The following is an 18,866-nucleotide window of genomic DNA, read 5'->3' as shown; positions in this document are numbered from 1 at the left end:
GACATGTATCACGACGTCACAAAAGGAGTCAAAAATTCCCTTGGCGATTCCAGGTTTTAGCGTGGCGCAGCCGCGGTCTCTCAACTACACTGTGGAGTTGAGAGACCGCGGCTGCGGGACCCGTGTTATATACCTCTGATTCGGACTTAAACTGAAGTGTATTGAATGCCACGGTTCTGAGGCGGCGATCCTTGTTTTTCCCATCCATCTAATTGGAAGGCACATGTATGCTGACCCACGCTAAAACCTGGAATCGCCAAGGGAATTTTTGACTCCTTTTGTGACGTTGTGATACATGTCACGTTGAAACTCTTATCCATTTTGACTAGCGTTGCTCAGACGGACCTCAGCTCTAACCCTGATTTTACATTTGGTCCTTCCACTTGTCACAGACCGCATTGAAGGTGGTCTTCCAGATTCTTGAACATCGGAGCCGGCCGGCCCGATTCACCTTGAATTATTTGGCCCCGCCATCCTTCTCTCTGTCCTGATGAAGACCCCGTTTAAGGGCTCAAGTGAACCTCCCATGTAGGGGTCGAAACGTCGACGGCTCTACCTGTTTTTCATCCGGCACTACCCATGATTTGATTTATTTACAATTGTGACCATAGAATGTTTTTGTATTAGTCTTACTGTACTGGTGGTGTAAATAAGTTACAGCCTTTTTCTACCAATTATGATGATTATGTTTTGAATATGAAATCGTGTTCTTGTTTGTGAATCACTTTTATTCTTTTTCATTCCACACCTTATTCTTCCCTCTTTCCCTTGTCTGTGGGGCTTTTCAATTTTAGCCAAACTACTTGAATACATTTAATAGCATATTGTGATTAATTGACAATGTTGCTGGATTAAATAAAATGAGATATAATTTGCAATTATAAAGGTTTTTATCTACTAATTGCGTACTCCTACTTGATACGCCATACCTCCGGGACCCCTTTATATATGTATCAATTGGCACCCAGGTCCTAGTGACGGTTTGGGTTATAGCCCTCTTTGGTAATAATAATAATAATAATAATATGGGGAGTGCATGGGACACCCTTTACCCCTTGCAGAGGGCTGCCCTCGGAAGGCGCACTGACAGTGCTCCACCTTTTAAATTGCGCACAGTGCTCATCCTAAGGGCTGCTTTGACTCTCCGCCCACTTCTGTAATATGGCGCTGGCGCAGAGTCAAAGCAATTCCCTCATTTGCATAGGGCACGCCCCTATGCAAATGAGGGAACACCCTCTAAAGGTAGTGCTGGCGTTTTAAGAGCACCAGCGCTATCAGTATTATAGAAGGGGACGCACAAGCGAATACGCCCCCTTTCTATAATACGAAAGTGCCCGAGTGGCACTTATTTTAATATGGCCCCAAGTCTTAAAGGAGCCGCTTTCACTTTCAGCTTGCCCTTATTTGTTCAGAATCGGCACCGTTTGCAGAGCTGATTTCCATTACAACTCCAATAGCTCTAACTCTAAAAAGATAATGTGAGAACTATTGCATTGCAAATGCTTGTTTTCAACTTTGCCAGGATATAAGCCTGAGGTGGCCATGCCAGCTTTTTAACAAATTATATATACACTAGCAGCCCGTCCCGACGTTGTCCGCGTATGAATTGCTGCCGGCCAGTAGTATATTGTTTTGTAGGATTTCGTTTTGATAGCATTTCTTATCTGTGACAGGCCTGTGAAACGCTCCGATTCACAGTGCACTGCTGATGCACTTAAGAGTGCGCGTTCAGTAGTGTGTGAACTCGAGTTTCCCTACTTTATTTTTCCTTGCAATATTATATAGCGTGAACTCGACAACATGGCATGAGCACAATTTACATTTCAGAAGAACACATTCATTTGTGGTAGGCACGGGGAGGCAAAGCAATTTGCCTGGAATCACAGGATGTTAAGCTGATGCCGAGATTAGAACGTACCTCCCCAGCTCTAAAGTTTGCAATTCTAGAACTTGTGGCGGGGGGTGTGTCTAAAAGTGTATGTCGGTGCGGGCCATCAATGAGAGAGACCTGTGCATTTTTCAAATCGGTGGTGAAAAAATATGAGTATGTTGCTGGAGATGTGGGCCGCCGTGCCACCAATGTACTTACCGGGGGAGGGTAAACACCCATTATTCCGCAACTTTCTTTCCGCATACCATCACTCCGCATACTTTCATTACGAAAGTACCATGACTCCGCAATACCATTATAACGCATGGCATTACATTTTATATGCTTTTACCACGCATACATTTACAACAAAACTCGTTGTAAATGCATGAATGGTAAAAGCATGTTTTTTTTAATGTTTGGATAAGGTAAGTATGGGTATAGGGGTATATATTTTGGGGTACTGAGGTATATGTTTTGGGGTGTTTGGGTATTTTAAGGGTTCAGATATAGTTTTGGGTTATGGGGTACAGGGGTAGTTTTAGGGTTTAGGGATAGGTATTGGTTTTGTGGTACAGGGGTATTTTTAGGGTTCAGGGCTAGGTTTGGATTTTGGGGTATAGGGGTATTTTAAGGGTTCAGGGGTAGGTTTGGGTTTTGGGGTACAGGGGTATTTTAAGGGTTCAGAACTAGGGGGTCGGTTATGATGGCGGACGGACTTGCGTCCGTCCACCACCACTGAGTATGAGGGACCGTCCGCATGGGCAGCGGCGAACCCTCCATAGCAGTTAGGATGTGACCGCCACCCTGGCGGTCACATCCTGTATTTTTTACATTGCGGCGGGTGCTGCTTGAAGCAGCACCTGCCGCAATGTAAAAAATGACAACAGTTCATTTGCATGCACAAAGAGGCAGGCACCGCGCGAAGCCTGCCGCTTCGTGCACGCAAATGCACCCCCCATGTGCACTCCCCCACCCCCCCACTCAACCTGGGGGCCCGCAACGTGCCCCCAAAGAAATCACCGTATGCCTTTCCACGGCAGAGAATCTGCCGCGGAAAGGCATCTGTTAACCCCCATCCTAATATGGCTGGCGGTGTCTGATAGACACCGCCAGCCATGTTAGAGCTTTTCCGCCGCGGTCGGAAGGCGACCGCGGCGTTAAAGCTGCGGACCGATTTTGAGACCCATCGCCATCCTAATTTGGCGTTGGGTCTTTTGTGCCTCCCCAGCGGTTTTCCCGCATCCTCCGGGCCGGCGGTGGCTTCCGCCGGCCCAGAGGATGCGGGAAAAACACGATCCTAATCGGCCCCTAGGTTTGGGTTTTGGGGTACAGGGGTATTTTAGGGTTATGGGGTAGGTTTGGGGGTACAGAGGTATTTTTATGGTTCAGGGCTAGGTTTGGGGGTACAGGGGTATTTTTAGGGTTCAGGGGTAGGTTTGGGTTTTGGGGTACAGGGGTATTTTAAGGGTTCATGGCTAGGTTTGGGTTTTGGGGTACAGGGGTATTTTAGGGCTCAGGGGTAGGTTTGGGTTTTGGGGTACAGGGATATTTTTAGGGTTCAGGGGTAGGTTTGGGTTTTGAGGTACAGGGGTATTTATAGGGTTCAGTGCTAGGTTTGGGTTTTGGGGTACAGGGGTATTTTTAGGGTTCAGGGCTAGGTTTGGGTTTTTGGGGTACAGGGGTATTTTAGGGTTCAGGGCTAGGTTTGGGGGTACAGGGGTATTTGTATGGTTCAGGGCTAGGTTTGGGGGTACAGGGGTATTGTTAGGGTTCAGGGGTAGGTTTGGGTTTTGGGGTACAGGGGTATTTTAAGGGTTCAGGGCTAGGTTTGGGTTTTGGGGTACAGGGGTATTTTAGGGTTCAGGGGTAGGTTTGGGTTTTGGGGTACAGGGGTATTTTTAGGGTTCAGGGGTAGGTTTGGGTTTTGAGGTACAGGGGTATTTATAGGGTTCAGGGCTAGGTTTGGGTTTTGGGGTACAGGGGTATTTTTAGGGTTTAGGGATAGGTTTGGGTTTTGGGATACAGGCTATATTTATAGGGTTAAGATAGGTTAGTGTTTAAGGGTGATGGGGTATTTTAAGGAGTAAGGGTGGGTTATGATTATGTGGTGCAGGGGTATTTAAAGGGAGCAGGGTGGACCCCCGGAGCTGAAATGTACAGAACCTGGGAAGAAAAAACAATGAAATATTAGGCACAACGCTCGCTTTTTTTCCCGTAATCCCGCGCCCCGCACACGCCCACGCCCACAGCACACGATATGAGACATGGCACGAAGGGCAGAACGTACCACACGCCCCCAGCGTTTGTCATGCCCCCAGCACAGGCCCACAGCACAACGCAGTCACGCCCACAAGGGAACACTTTGCTGGCACAGTTCTTTTACCTTTTAAATGTATATGGTGGGCGTCTGCTTAGCCTATGTCCTTCTGCTGCAACTGCCCTTTCCAACGCTGTATTGGGTGTTGTGATTGGTGCTGTGGTTCCTGAGATTACCCGCCTCAAAGGTTTGGGCTCTCTCTTTATTATATTAGTATAGATAATATCAAGTGTAGTGGCAACTCTTGACTCAATCAGCTATCTTGACAGTTTTTTCTCTGTTCGTAACATTTAAAGACGTATTGTGCAGAGTGGTCCAGAAATGATAGCATCTAAGATAATATAAACTCAAATGATGGCTGATTGTATTTTATGTGGTCAGGAAACCATGTGCCATGTGCGATTCTGGTCAATAAGTTGTAGCAGCCTATTTCAACCGGTGCTGTGCTGAAATCAAATAACTCAACCACAAGAGGCTCCTTTTCAGTACTTTATCCTTCATTCTCAAGAGCAGGGACAGATATGCAGAATACAAGTGATCAGTCCAGAAATTAAGTCTCCAGCTCATTGACGGTTCACATTGCCTTTTTACATCATAACATTCCAAGCCATCCTAACATCAGCATTCTGCATTCATACTGACACAACCTTTACTTGAATAAGCATACTCTTAAGACATTGCATAAGTATACTAAAAAAAATGGAACGAAAACGTGTTTTCAAAACTAAAAAAGCAAGAAATAAAGAGTATTTAGACCCTGGCAGTTGCTCCTCGGTTGGGCATGGGGCGGAGATCATAACTTCTGCCAAGATGGAGGAAGACCATTCACCATATTTAGAGCTCCTCGTTTGTTTTGCAGGGATCTATGTGGTGAAAGGAGTCACCGCCACAGTGCCTCAACATTGAAGGTTTGCTGAGCGGTCGCCATGTTTAAAGCTTAAAGCCCCTGCTCTGCAAACTTTCTATTTTAGAGATAAAAAACGCCCAAGTAAGGAGTTTGTTTTCTGTGAACAAAAAAAAAATGGCCACTCCCCCTACACAGGAAGAATGTTCCCTGCACATGGGGGTCATTTAATATTTTCCCTGTCTGTCTCCAACATACCTCAAGTTGGACACAGGCTTCTAAAATGATTGGCAGTTCACCCCTCAATAGGGTGAGACGACTGTCACTGTGACCCAGTGGTCCTCCGATGAAGAGACTGCAGGTTCAAGGGTTACTTTTGGCGGAACTAGTGGATGTGGTCCTGGTCACCACTCAGTGGTTCCCCGAGAGCTAAATAGAGCAGGAAAGCAGTGGGTTTGGTGAGGTAGGAATATTACCGGTTTACAACACTCCTCCTGCTTCGACAAACCACAATTAAGGATCTATGATAGCAAAAAAGGTTCTTGTATATCAGAGATTACACAAAATAAAATGCTTTTAATTTATGATGTGTGTAGATTATTTAACTTAACTTAAGGATTCCATAACATTTTAAGACCAGTCCCTGTTTTTACTGTAGATCCAAAAGGAAAAGAGGTGTGGTACTGTGTTTTTTTAAAATTAAATTTTACCTAAGTTATGGAGTAGGTGACATCAAAAATGCAGCTAAACGCATTTTGCCATAACCGCCTTCTCCTAGCAATGTTTTTTTAACCATGAACCAACCCACGCCTCAGGTTGTACTTTACCTGGAAAAGCAATGCTTTGTGTTTTCTCAGCAAGACTAATGGAATATTACAGAAAATTCCATAAGGAACAGGTTCTTAACTGTTTTTCGTGGTTAGTTGTTCTCTGTTGGAAATGGTCCTTTTTGCAGGGTTATCCCCAAACTTTTTGCTTCTTCCTCCCTTGTTTTTCCTGAGTTGTGGTTGTTGGCAATAGGACTCTGTGCACTTTACCACTGATGACCAGTGCTAAAGTGCATATGCTCTCTGTGTAAATTGTTATTGTAATTTGTTATCCATGATTGGCATATTTGTATCACCAAGAAGTCCCTAGTAAAGTGCACTAAGTGTGCCAGGGCTGGTGATACAAATCCTACTAGTGGGCCTGCAGCACTGATTGTGCCACCCACATGAGTAGCCCTAAAATGGTGTCTCAGGCCTGCCACCACAGTGCCTGTGTGCAGTCTGTGAACTGCCATGTCTTCCTGGCTAGTGTCCCCACTGACCAGACCTAACCCTTCCCTTTCTGTACACTTTAGACACCCCTATGGAAGGCCCAAGGTACCTCCCCTGCGCAGGGTGCAGTGTATGTGAAAGGTAGAGCATGTACTATTGTGGGTGACATGCTCTGGTAGTGAATTACAGCCATTTTCGTTTTTCACTATTGAAAAGCTATCTTGACCATAGGCTTTCATAGGGAATGCTGTGTACAGTGGTTACCTGCATATCTTCCCATAGGAGCAAGATAGGACATAAAAGTCTGGTATCCCTGAACTCAGAATTTAATAACACATCTTTTAGGAAGGTGGTTTTTAAATCCTGTGTTTGAGAACAGCACTTTTTAGAAAGTGGCTGTTCTCTTGTCTGACCTTCCTGTGTGCGCCTTTGCCTGTTTGTGAATTGACTGTCTGGTTTGTGAGTGAGTGAGTGTCGCATCTAAGGGTACTGTTGGCTAAAACGTGATGCAACTGTGGATTATTTTAACGCAACCTTAAGAACACTTTTGAAACAGTATTCTTGAACTGTGTATGTTGGATTTGTGTCGTTTTGGTCTTGTGTAGTTTAGATTAAATACCTTTATTTTTCTAAACTGTTGTGGAGTCACTTTGTGGTGTTTTCACTGCGTTACTGTGAGTGTTGGTACAAATAATTTGCACATTGTCTTCGGTAAGCCTGACTGCTCGTGCCAAGCTACCAAGGGGGTGAGCAGGGGTTATCTGAAAAGTGCATCCTTCGTACCCTGACTAGATGCAAGGGTCCCTATTTAGACAGTGGTACCTACCTCTGCCAACTAGAGACCCCCAGTTCTAACATTCTCATAATATCCTTTTGTGCACTATACATGCTGAAGATCACATGGTGGATCAGCGGAGGTATAATCCTATTTAAGTAGTCCAATTAGAAGTGTTACTATTTACATAAAAATATATAACACAAGCATATTGTGATCACTAATGCATCAGGAAGGTTTTTTTCAGTTCACTGCCATCTACTTGTAATATATGTGAAACAAATGCTACCCCCCCTTTTCAGCTACTTAATATTTTTTCCTGATTTCAGGCTATTGCAGAACTTTTCCAGTTGCTTGACCTTGAAAAGAAAAGTGTTGTTGTTGGACGGAGTCAGGTATGTTTTTCAATTTATATATTCTGTCTATTTTGTGTACCTTAATAAGTCAGTTTCTCTTGTGACACCATCTCATATTTAGTGATAGCGATAGTGGTATGAATAGTCACATATATACATTTGTTAATATGGGTACTTTCATGAAATAGAATACTAAGAGGCATATTGTTATTCCACTCCCAAACATGGATAAGAATAAAGTTGGGCAATGGCTCCAGATTATTAAGAAAGCTGTACACCAATAAAGGCTTAAAACAAAGATGTGTGTTGCCGCAGCAACTCCTTAATCTATTTATGTCTGACCTGACACAATGGGTTAACAAGATAAACTCTCACCCACCTCAATTGGGAAAGCTATCATTATTGCATCTTTGATATGCATATGATATGGTGCTAATGAGCCTAACTAAAGGTTGGTCTCCGAAGGACACTTACTGAAATGATGGATTATATAACGGCTAACAAACTAGAAATCAATACATCAAAAAGTAAAACAGTGCTCATTAGCAATTATCCTAGCACCAAGCAGAACATCCGGCATGAGGGTAAACTGCTAAAGGAAGTAACTAGTTACACAAAATTTGGGGTTTTACATGGCCAATAGATAAATCATCAAGAGCAGAAAAACTATATGTCAAAGAGAACTAGCGCATTCGTTTTCGCATTTAGGACCCGGCAAAAAAACTGAAATGCCCGTCATATAAACCACTACTCACCGTGACAGTGGCACAAATGCTGCCAACAATATCTTATGCCAGCATTGCCTTACACTGCAAAGACTCTGCACTTTAGAACAAACTGCTACTTACAACCTACAGAAAAGTCTTTTAGATTCCCTAGTCAGCATCACCAGCACAGGTGTGACTTGAATTCGGGCTTACAAATGAAATGATAGGGAGAATGTATACCACAATAAAGCTCCTTCATCGACAGCATGTTACCCACTCAAAAGTCCATATGGACAAAACTTGAAAATGATTTAAAAAAACTAACCCTCACAACGAACTCTGCTCCGCTGGCGGAGTTTGCGTAATTTTGCATACTCTGCGTTCTGCAGAGAAAGCGAAGTTCCTGCAAAAGTTCAGCCCCGGACCCTCCAGCCTCCCACCCCCGAAATAAATATTTTTTAAATAAAATGTACATTTAAAATAAAAGCACACTTACCTTATTGAGGCATCCCGGGCTGCCCACCTCCTCCTCATCGTAAGCCACTATGTCAGACGTACGTAATGGTAGGACTGCGAATGCCTGTAGTCTGCGCTGGGGTCACATTACCGAGTGTAACTGACAGTTGAGGTTTGCATATTCCTCCTAGACAGCCACACACAATAGTAAGCTTAGGTGTGCCTGGATGGGCCATCATGGGCAGAAAGGGAGGGGGTACTGGGCACAGCCCCACTTACACCCAAATAGGCTGTGTCCACACAAAGGGCTGCATTCCCCCTATAGTTAGAATGGAGCTAGGACAGGGACAGCAGGATGCCCAGTGACTTCATACAGAAACCTCTGGAAGTTTCTCCCCTACTTTAAAGGCACAACTGGGTATAAATACTAGATCTCAGACATCAACTCTTCTAACCGCCCTATGTGTAGTTGCATCCACAAACTGTGGTCGGAACACCTGGCCTAAGTTCGGGCGGTTCCCAATCTGCAGCTGTGTAGGGTGGACGTGAGTCCTCCCGAAATCGTAATAAGCCCCTATGTTTAAGCCTACTAATCAAACAGCAATGTCACCTGTTGCCATTAGTAATATATTCTAATCCCTCTGCAATAAGGCTTTGTGCACCTAAGCCCGGCTGAGGTGCTGAAATGACTTGATATTCTCCAGATGAAAGAGGATGCCTACGAAGGCAAACATCTGGTTTTCTTTCATCATACTCATGATGCGCATTTTATGAATTTTAAATATGAAACCCTTTTTGTCTCTTTGTCTTTGGTTAGGCCTGCTCTAACCTCTCCAGGTGTCTCATGACAAAGTTCAGGTTCATTGAACTCAGTGTCCAGAGAACCTCACTCCCTGGAAATGTGTGAGACACGCTTTATTTTGTGTGTGTTTGGGTAGCAGTGGCACTAGCTGCTCAGATTGAGATCATGCTGATACTGTCTTCTCAGTTTCCTGGAAAATGGTGTCTCGTGCATGCCCTCTACCATGTCCTTTGCCCTCTGAACAAGGAGCCTAGGGGTGAGGCCTGGATTACTGGGATAAGTCCTTGGGACAGAACCTTCTCATGACGTCTGTGCACCCAAAAAGAGACTACAACTGAATGTATGTTTCTTCACCAGATCTAATCGACCATCCTTAGCTAACTGTGTACATTCACAAGTCAGATCCCTTTTCATTTAGGTGAGACATGGAAGTCCCATTGACTTTATCACAATATTCTGAATTTCCTTTGCATCAGGTTCCCTAAGAACACCTGATAATGGTTGCTCAGTTTTCTCCAGTTGTTTTGTGATTCATACAATTAAAAATTGTTTTCTTTACATGGATTTGGCAATTGCCTTACATCCCTTAATATGTAACTACATTTATGTATGAGTTGAAATGTGCATGTACCCTTTGTGGCTTTGTAGGTGTAAGTTTTGATTTAGAGGTGAGCAGTACTAGGAATCCCATGAAATAATAAAAACATTACTCTCACAGGGGTCACTTGTCTGATTTGGGTTCAGATTATTTTTTCATCACTGCTGCTGCCCAGGGACAAGTATTGAGAATTTCCTATCCCTGTACCTTTGCTCCTACCAACATCTTTTAGTCAATATTTTAACAAGTCCCAGTTCTGTGTCCTAGTACTCTAAGTGGCTTAATTATGACATACTTATCAAAGAGTGTAGCATGCACATTAACATACTTGCTTTGTTATCTTTTCATCTCCCTTCATGACTATCATAACCTATCACTAACTTTTTGTTTCAACCTGCTAGTATTATGAAAACACAATGCTTTTGGATGATACCTTTTTTTATCATAAGATTTAATGTAAATTGGATTAACATTTTAATGACATTAAAAGGGAAAGTTGAAAAGAACAAGACACATTGATCAAATAACTCATGAAGCAAGTCAGCCGAGCACCTCATTTATTTAAAGTTTGAGCCTTCAGTTGCCTAACGCAATCTTTATATTTTTATATTTTTCATCATTGAAATTAAATTAAATCCATTTATCCGACCAGAGTTTTTTTTCAATTACAATCTAATTTAAAATGAGGGAATTATAATATCCTGCGACCACTCAGGGCACCATTACCGAGGTGCGTGGTTTTCTGCCAGAGAATTGGAAACTTCAGACTGGGGTGGGGACTGTAATACTCCTGATTGTGAGATTTTGGGGAATAACATGGGTTAATCACTGTTTCCGCATTTCTTATTGAAAGGGTTTGTCCTGTTATCCACCTGCTTATCTTTATTTACTGGCACCATCAGCCTTACTGGGGCACTTGCAATGTGGCTCTTTCTGCAGCCTAAATGTTCCCAAAAATGTATGCCTTGCCTTTGATTGCTTGGCAAGAACTTTAAAAGTAAGCCAGCTTGTGCGCATGGCACACTTTTAGAGACCAATAGTGAAGGAATTTTGCCTGAAAAATGACTGTCTAACATACCCAAAATATCATTATCTGGATTTACTGCTAGTGTTTTTTTACAGATAAATAACTCCTGGGGTGACTTAAGATTGAAACAGAACGTGTGCACATCTTTATTTGATCAAAAAAAGTGACGAGCACAACATAGTATTGGCAGCACAACACAGCACGTGGACTATCAAGTCTACTTCTTTTTAACAATGCTTAATTTGAGCCTGCAGTTTCCGCTGCTTGGCGCCTGCAATTAATTTTAAACACTCAGAATTATGGTAGGCTACCACATGGTGGTGCTGTTTGTCTTATTTAGAAATTAACACAACAGCAGTTATGTAATAATTCAATGTACATTAAAAATGACCAACACCATCCAACCAAACCATTCTTATCGCTTTGGTTGACTTGGAAAAGTCTGATTTGTAAAACATGTAGCAGTTTGATGGTTAATAGTTGTGTTGGTACTGTCAGTAGAAGCGGTGGCAAGGGCAATGGGTGGTGCAAGCTGCAGGGGTCTCCTCACAAGGGGTTTGGAACGTGTTTTTTTGTTACAAATTAAGCACTGCAGCCATTTACCACTATTTGGTATACTCTCAACTTAATTGCCACTGAATAGCATTCTTAGAGGCATCTTTTCTTTTGGTTAACTAAAACACTAACATTTCTTACAACACAATAAAAAATGTTAATGTTAAAAAACATGTTAAAAATGGCTATAAAAAACTAATCAATACATTGTCCAGGAACATTTACAGACCAATCATTTAGGTTAAGGGGTAGGGTAAAATTAAAAGAAAGTGCACAGACTAATCTTCACATGTCCCTCCTACGCCAGATGTTATGGCTCCTGGGGTTTCCCATACGAAAACAAGGACATTGGAGCAAGCCAAGCATAGTCTTGTTTAAGATTTCTCGCAGCATCGTGTATTATCTAGTCCATGCTTGCAAGTTAAAGGGCAAAGATGTTAGTCCAAATTTCACTAAAAAGTGCAGAAAAGGTAAACGTTATATTATAATGCAGGTAGTATCGCCACGTCCATGTTTTCTTATTCCTTTTATGACTTGAGGTAGAGATGGAAATATTTGTGCGAACCACACCCAAGGAAGCAGACAGTAAAAACTATATTACAAACCTTTACTGGCAGCTGGAATTGTATAGTCTGTAGACTGTGAGGCAGTCATCGACCCTTTCGCTGCCAAATAACTTGTTTCAATATACATTTTACAAAGGCTGCGATCACAGAGGCATCTTAGGTTGTGAGTCTTCTAACTTCATATATATAAAGTAGTCTTTATCATTGTGTGGAATAACATCCTTTAAAAAAAAGTTTTACACTAAAATGAGACATAATCTTTGCGTGCTGCATCGGTTCTGTTTTTTCACGCATAAATTACTTATATGGTAAACAATAAAGAATGAGGTGTGACAATTGTAGCGAGGATCCTGGAGGAAATCGAATGAATAATAATCAACAGTGAGGCAAATTAGACCCCTTCCTGACCTTTTGCACAGGATCCCTTTCCAAATGAAGTGAGTAGCTGTTTTCTCAATCCAACTAGTCAATATCCTTCTTTTAATATCACCACTCAAAACCTCAAGTGAAAAATGTACACTCCGCAAAAGGCAACTATTGCCAGTTTATTCCTTTCTTCATCTCTTCATGGCCTTACTTTAATTCATTTCTTTGTTTTGCCCACCAGTCCTGACTGACAGACTCCTAATGCTTTTTTTAGTATTATCAGTTATGGAAGATGAGAAGCCGCATCCCTGTGGCTGCTTATGGAAGGGTTTCACCTTGACATTCAAAAGAGACTCTTTCTCCGTAACACACCTGCCCTTTGAGTGGGACCTGTGTAGCGGCTCCGGAGACTTTGATGTCAGAAAGAATGTGCCCTCTTGTTACAGAGCAGAAAGTCCCAGCAGGTGTGTTAGTGTTATGTGGAGCCGCAGATGTCTTTGTATAATTAGATAATCCCCTTCTACAATATTTTAGACAACAAGCACAGCTGAAATCCGGGTTGCCATAAAACAGCATGATGCATGGAATGCATAACTGTAACCGGTGATTAAACAGTAATTGTAATTCACTGTTTCAACAACTTGACTTGATTGTACTAGGTTCTTATGTGCATCATTTAATTACTTTTGTTCCCAACACGTTTACCACATTTACAAAGGGCAACATGTGGGTGCAGCCCCTGGACGACTGCCATGTCCAGCTTGTTATAGAGAGCCATGTGGGCAGGGCAAGTGCTATGAAGCCCAGCTCTTCATCCATTCTCAACAGTGGAACACATCTGGCACTTTATTCTGCATTGGCTTACATCATTGGTGTGTGTGAATGAATAGGGGCCTATTGATGTCATCACATTCCAGAACCACTACCCATGTGGGTGGTGGAGCACATTTCACAGACCGGGCCTTACAGTTCCAGCTCTAAGAAGTGTGATGGTTTCTATTTCAAGTCCTAACAAAGGTGGAGGTGTGCACTACATGAATATTGGGGTTTTGGACTGTTAAAACATTCTATGCAAACATAGCTGTCTCCTGTTTTTATTGCATCTTCCTTCCACCACGGGCCATAATATGAAAGTACTTTGGGGGCTCAACGGGCGTTTGCGCCAACTGTGCGTGCCCACAGGGCACTTTGGTATTACAGAAGGGGCCGCAGACGCTTGTGTGTTTCCTTCTGTAATGCCAATAGTGTTGGTGCACTTAAAGCACCAGCACTACCGTCCCTCATTTGAATGGGGGCATCCGGTATGTATGCAAGTCAAGGTATTTTACTAGAGCCTGGGAGACTCAACAGCTCTTTAAGCTCAGATCGATAGGTGGCCAGTTCTGGGGTCGCCCATAACCTCCGCCAAAAAAATTACAGGTCTAAGGGTAATCTCTTTGCTAATAGGCCTAATGCCCAGATCCAGGTGTAATGGGGTAAAGGGGAGTACTAGCAACTGCTTCATAAAATTATTCACTACCTTGGTCAAGCCAGTGGTGGAGCATTTCCCCCATAGTTCTGCCCTATAAAGAGCAGCACCCCTTGCTTGTGCTTTATAGATTTCGACTATGGGCCCAGCTGGTTTGAATTGAGAAATTCTGAATAATTTTGCAAGCCCTCCCACTGATTAGGCTAGCTTAGGGCTTGCGTTAGTCATTTGCGGGCCCCACTCCAGGTATTCAGTCAAAGTGACACTTAGATAATCAAAGACCGACACTCTTTCAAGCCTAGTGCCGTTCAGAAGGGGGTTAGCACAAGACTATTTTAGCAGGATTGAATAAATTTGGTCTTCAGTGTATTGATTTTCAACCCCCTAGTTTTACAGAAAGCAACAAAGCTTTGAGAATCCGCTGTATTCCCATATGCGACTAAGAGAGTAGGAGGGTGTCATCAGTAAACATCATCGCTGGGACCTTGCCTGACATTAATCTAGGGGCATCATTGTCTTTGACCTTTCTAAGTTGGTCAACAAGTGCATTAATAATTAAACAAAATAAGGTAGGTGCAAGGACACAGCCCTTTCGTACTCCTTTGTTGACCAGAAGGCGGGGGCTAATTCGCCATATTTCCCATACCTTACTTGGGCAAAGTTACCTACATGGAGCCTTATGAGAATACTAAGACGGTAGGGGGAAATCCCCAAATCTCTGAGTACATGTTATGTTATGTTAAGTTAAGTAATTTTATAGAGCGCACAGCTGCCCCAGCAAAGGGGCGTCCCGGCGCTAAAAGCGGAGTCAGAAAGGCAGCAGAACTAGTCCACAGGGAACAAATTAGTTTTAATGGCCTTGTGGAAAGAAAGTAGGCCATCCAAGCGACGGGTCTGAGCGGGAAGAGAATTCCACAGCTTAGCGGCCAGGTAGCAGAAAGACCGGCCCCTGGCTCTGGTACGTTTTACCCGGGGACCACAGCCAACAGATGCTCAGCAGAGTGTAACTGACGCTTGGGGACGTAAGGAATCAATACGTTAGATAGAATCTCAGGGGACGAGAGTTTAAGGATTTTAAAAGTAAGACAAAGTGCTTTGAATTCAATACTTTAGGAACAGGTAGCCAGTGGAGGTGCCTCACGGTGCCCGACATAGAGCAGGTTCTAGGGAGCCTGAGCAGGACACATGCAGCAGCATTTTGGACTCGCTGCAGGCGGTTCACCTCCGCCTTATTGGCGCCTAACATCAATGAGTTGGCGTAGTCTATTCACTACAGAATAGTCGCCTGAATGATCAGTTGTCGTGTGGCTGGATCGAAGAACCCCAAAATAGGCCTCAGACCCCGTAAGAGTCCGAAACAGGTGCCCCCCACCTTTTTGGTATGCTCCTGGAACCCAAGAGTAGAGTCGAGCCAGATCCCTAGGTTCTTTACCGCTGACTTAGGTGTTGGGGCGCTGCCAATGGATTAGGCCACCACTGAGTGCTCCAGTACTCTGTATTTTTCCCCACCAGCAGCACTTCTGATTTGCTAGCATTAAGTTGAAGGCAATTGGCAGTCATCCAACGTGCGATCGCCTCAAGCCCAGTTCGAAACAGCGTGGGGCCCAGATCAAGACCATCTGAAAGGGCCACCACCAGTTGCGTGTCGTCCACGTAAGAAACCGGGGTCAAGCCATGGTTGTGCGCTACTCTCGCCAAGGGCTGAACGTAGAGGTTGAACAAGCAAGGACTTAATGCTGAACCCTGAGGAACCCCCTGCTTGCTAGAATTGACATGGGAGAGGAAGGGGGGAGCTGTGACCTGAAACGCCCTGTCAGAAAGGAAAGAACAGAACCAATCCAGGGCCAGACCAACTACCCCCGCCTCCTGTAGGCGGCGCAGGAGGATCTGATGAGAGACAGTATCAAACGCGGTGCTGAGATCGAGCAGAATCAGCACCGCAGTCTGTCCCTCATCCAGGGTGGTCCGCAGATGGTTGCAAACCGCCAGAAGTGCGTTCTCGGTGCTATGACCAGGGCGAAAGCCCATCTGTGAGTGGTCAAAGATACTATTGCTGTTCAGGAAGCCTGAAAGGATGTTATGAATGGCTGGAATATTAAATGTAGCAAATCCCTCCCTCAGGTGGTATTCCCGAGCCAGGTTTCCTGGAACATGCATATGTTGTATTTGTCCACAAAAATCCCCCAATCTGGACAAGACAATTTACTATTAAGACCTGCAAGGTTCCTGGAAAGGTTTCAGCAGACAATATGAGTAGATGCCAGTTCAATGGATAGTGTCAATAAGGGTTAATTTAATTAAAATAGTCTTACCCCTTCTCCAGCACAGCATGATGGAGCCAAGGGGGGTGGCCCTGCCCTGCCTCTAACTGTCACTGACAGGTCTGCAGCCGGTTAAGTAGCGCCTCCTGGCGCGAAGTGGTGACGTTGGCCCTAGGCGCTGCAGGAGAGGGCAGGCAAAAGTTGCAGCTCTTCCCCCGTTCTCCAGACTAGCAGGGGAGTTGTGGTGAGTGAAGGCGGGTCCCGTGCCTCGGGAGCCCACGGCTGGTTAAGTAGCGCCTCCTGACGCAAAGGGGTGTTGTTGGCCCTAGTGCTGCAGGAGAGGGCAGGCGAAAGATGCGGCTCTTCCCCCGGTCTCCGGACCATTTTTTTTCAAAGTGCTGACAATAATGGCTCATTCATATCTGAATCTTCTTCGTATTTACCTTAATCTGTAGATTAATAACTATTTCACAACAGGTGCATCAAATCAATTCTTCACTCAATTATGCCATTGACATGTGACCCAAATGTATTAATGTAACTTTATATGTGTAAAAAATGTCTATTATGGTAAATTATTCTGCACATTCGCAGGAGAGGGCAGGCGAAAGTTGCGGCTCTTCCCCGGCCTCCGGACCATTGTTTTTCAAATTGCTGACAATTATGGCTCATTCGTATCTGAATCTTCTTCGTATTTACCTTAATCTGTGGATTAATAACTATTTCACAACAGGTGCATCGAATCAATTCTTCACTCAATTATGCCATTGTCGAGGAGGAGCTACGCGCGCATCAATGATGGCCGCGTGAGCCCAGGGCTCCCGAGACCCTCGCCACCTCTCGCATTTATCCTGAATATTATCCTGCCAACGTCGACGGGCTATTGAAGACGCGACCCAGCTGACATACTAGCTGTTTTCAGAAATCGATTTGGACTCCGGGAACCGAACTTATGGTACTTTGAACTTTTGTGGCCTGCCCCATGGACTCCTCCGGGCCTCGAGTGGTCTGAGTGCCCAGGCTGTAATTCAACAACAACGGCTTGCGGAGTCTTGGTTGCTGCCCCGAGTTGACTTTCGGTTTCGTTTTTGGGTCTTCACCCTCTCGCATCTCTATCCTGTCGCAATAGCCCGTGTCGCGCCCGGACCCTGGGATTTCGCTGTAAGCCCACGGAGGCGTGTCTGTGGTTTACGCCGTATGCCCGCTTGCTTGCTTTTGGTAATATTGGTGGAAAACCCACGAACCATTGTTACCAGGTCCAGGGCGCTTCTTGGGGGCTTACCGCCCGACATGGCGGGCAAACCCGACAGCGAGAAACGCAAAACCAAGACCCCTCTCCGAAGTGGTACCATTCAAACGAATGTCATGGACCGCTACACCCAGCCTAAGGTGTCACCCGGAGGAGCGAATAGGAATCGGGGTGAAGTGACCGAGGACCCCACCATGTTGGCTGATCTTACATTGCACGACGTCATGGGCGCCATCACTGGTATGAAGTCTACTATGAATCAACAGTATGACGCCATTGCCATCAAGCTTGACACAGTTGCCATTGACATCAATATTATCAGAATGGATTTATCCAAAACCAACGAGAAGGTAAAATCCTTGGACTTAAAGACTGCCAGCCTCACTACGGATGTCGCTGATCTACTAACGGAGGTGCGTAATCTCCGGACCTCCAATGACCTCTTTAATCGTCGACTGGAGGATTTTGAAAGCCGGGCTAGACGCAATAACGTGCGCATCATTGGTGTTCCGGAAAACTCCACAGCCTCTTCCACAGATCTCCTTGTTGAAGACCTCATCCTCACGCATCTTGCTCCTAAAGGCCTCAGCAAATTTGTTGCCGTGGAACGTGTGCATAGAGTTCCGGGTGGTCAGCCTAAAACCGGTGCTCCACCACGTCCGATTATTGCTAGAATCTTCTATTTCAGGGATAGAGACGCTATCCTGCAGGCATCACAAACGGGTGGCCCGGTGAAGTTTGAGACTACAACTGTGAGCTTCTACCCGGACTACACACAATCTGTTCAGAAACAGAGGATGGAGTTCCAAGGGGTGAAGCGGAGACTGAGGGACATGGAACTGAAATATGCGATGCTTTTCCCGACCCGACAACGGATCGAATATGAGGACCGGACATTTTTCTTTGATCGCCCTGACAGAGTGAGTGACTGGCTTGATTCCTTGCCTGAGCGACGATTTCGCACGGAAAACTCCGGCAGAGCTGAGGGTGGCCAACCTGACCAAGAATGAGCGGAGGCTCCCGAGTTTCTAACACTGTTAACGAAATGTCACTGTGGTTCGACGTCTCCCGTATTTCTAAGACTTATGTGTGTAACCAGGGGTGGCGGGGGGTGGGACTCTTTCCTCCTCTGGGTTTCTTCTTGTAGATTAGTTCTATGTTTGGGCGACAGGCACACTGCAAGTTGGGGTGGCTTTTGAGTCTAACGCAGGGGTGCAGGGTGGGGGGCGTTTGTGTCTTGGGATTGTGGGGGGAGGGTGGGGAGTGTTTGGGGTGTGTTCTTTTTCAAGGCAACAGATTGATTTACTATTTGATTTGGGTGCTGCGCTGCGGGTGGGGAGGGCTCTGCTACCGTTTCGAGTGTGGGGGGTAAGGGGTTGAGACTTCT

At 44.7% G+C, this 18,866-nt stretch overlaps 1 protein-coding gene across 1 annotated transcript in view; it reads left to right on the top strand.

Moving 5' to 3' along the window:
• The window catches only part of MYO18B (myosin XVIIIB), a 1,710,199-nt gene that overhangs the window by 794,881 nt on the left and 896,452 nt on the right, over positions 1-18,866 (top strand). The window contains exon 23 of the mRNA XM_078665559.1: positions 7,398-7,463. Within this exon, the coding sequence (XP_078521685.1) occupies positions 7,398-7,463 (66 nt within the window). The remainder of the gene's footprint in view (positions 1-7,397; positions 7,464-18,866) is intronic.

Source organism: Lissotriton helveticus, chromosome 11 (genome assembly GCF_964261635.1).
Source record: "Lissotriton helveticus chromosome 11, aLisHel1.1, whole genome shotgun sequence".
Classification (NCBI taxonomy): domain Eukaryota; kingdom Metazoa; phylum Chordata; class Amphibia; order Caudata; family Salamandridae; genus Lissotriton; species Lissotriton helveticus.
This window is presented reverse-complemented; position numbering and strand designations above follow the sequence as displayed.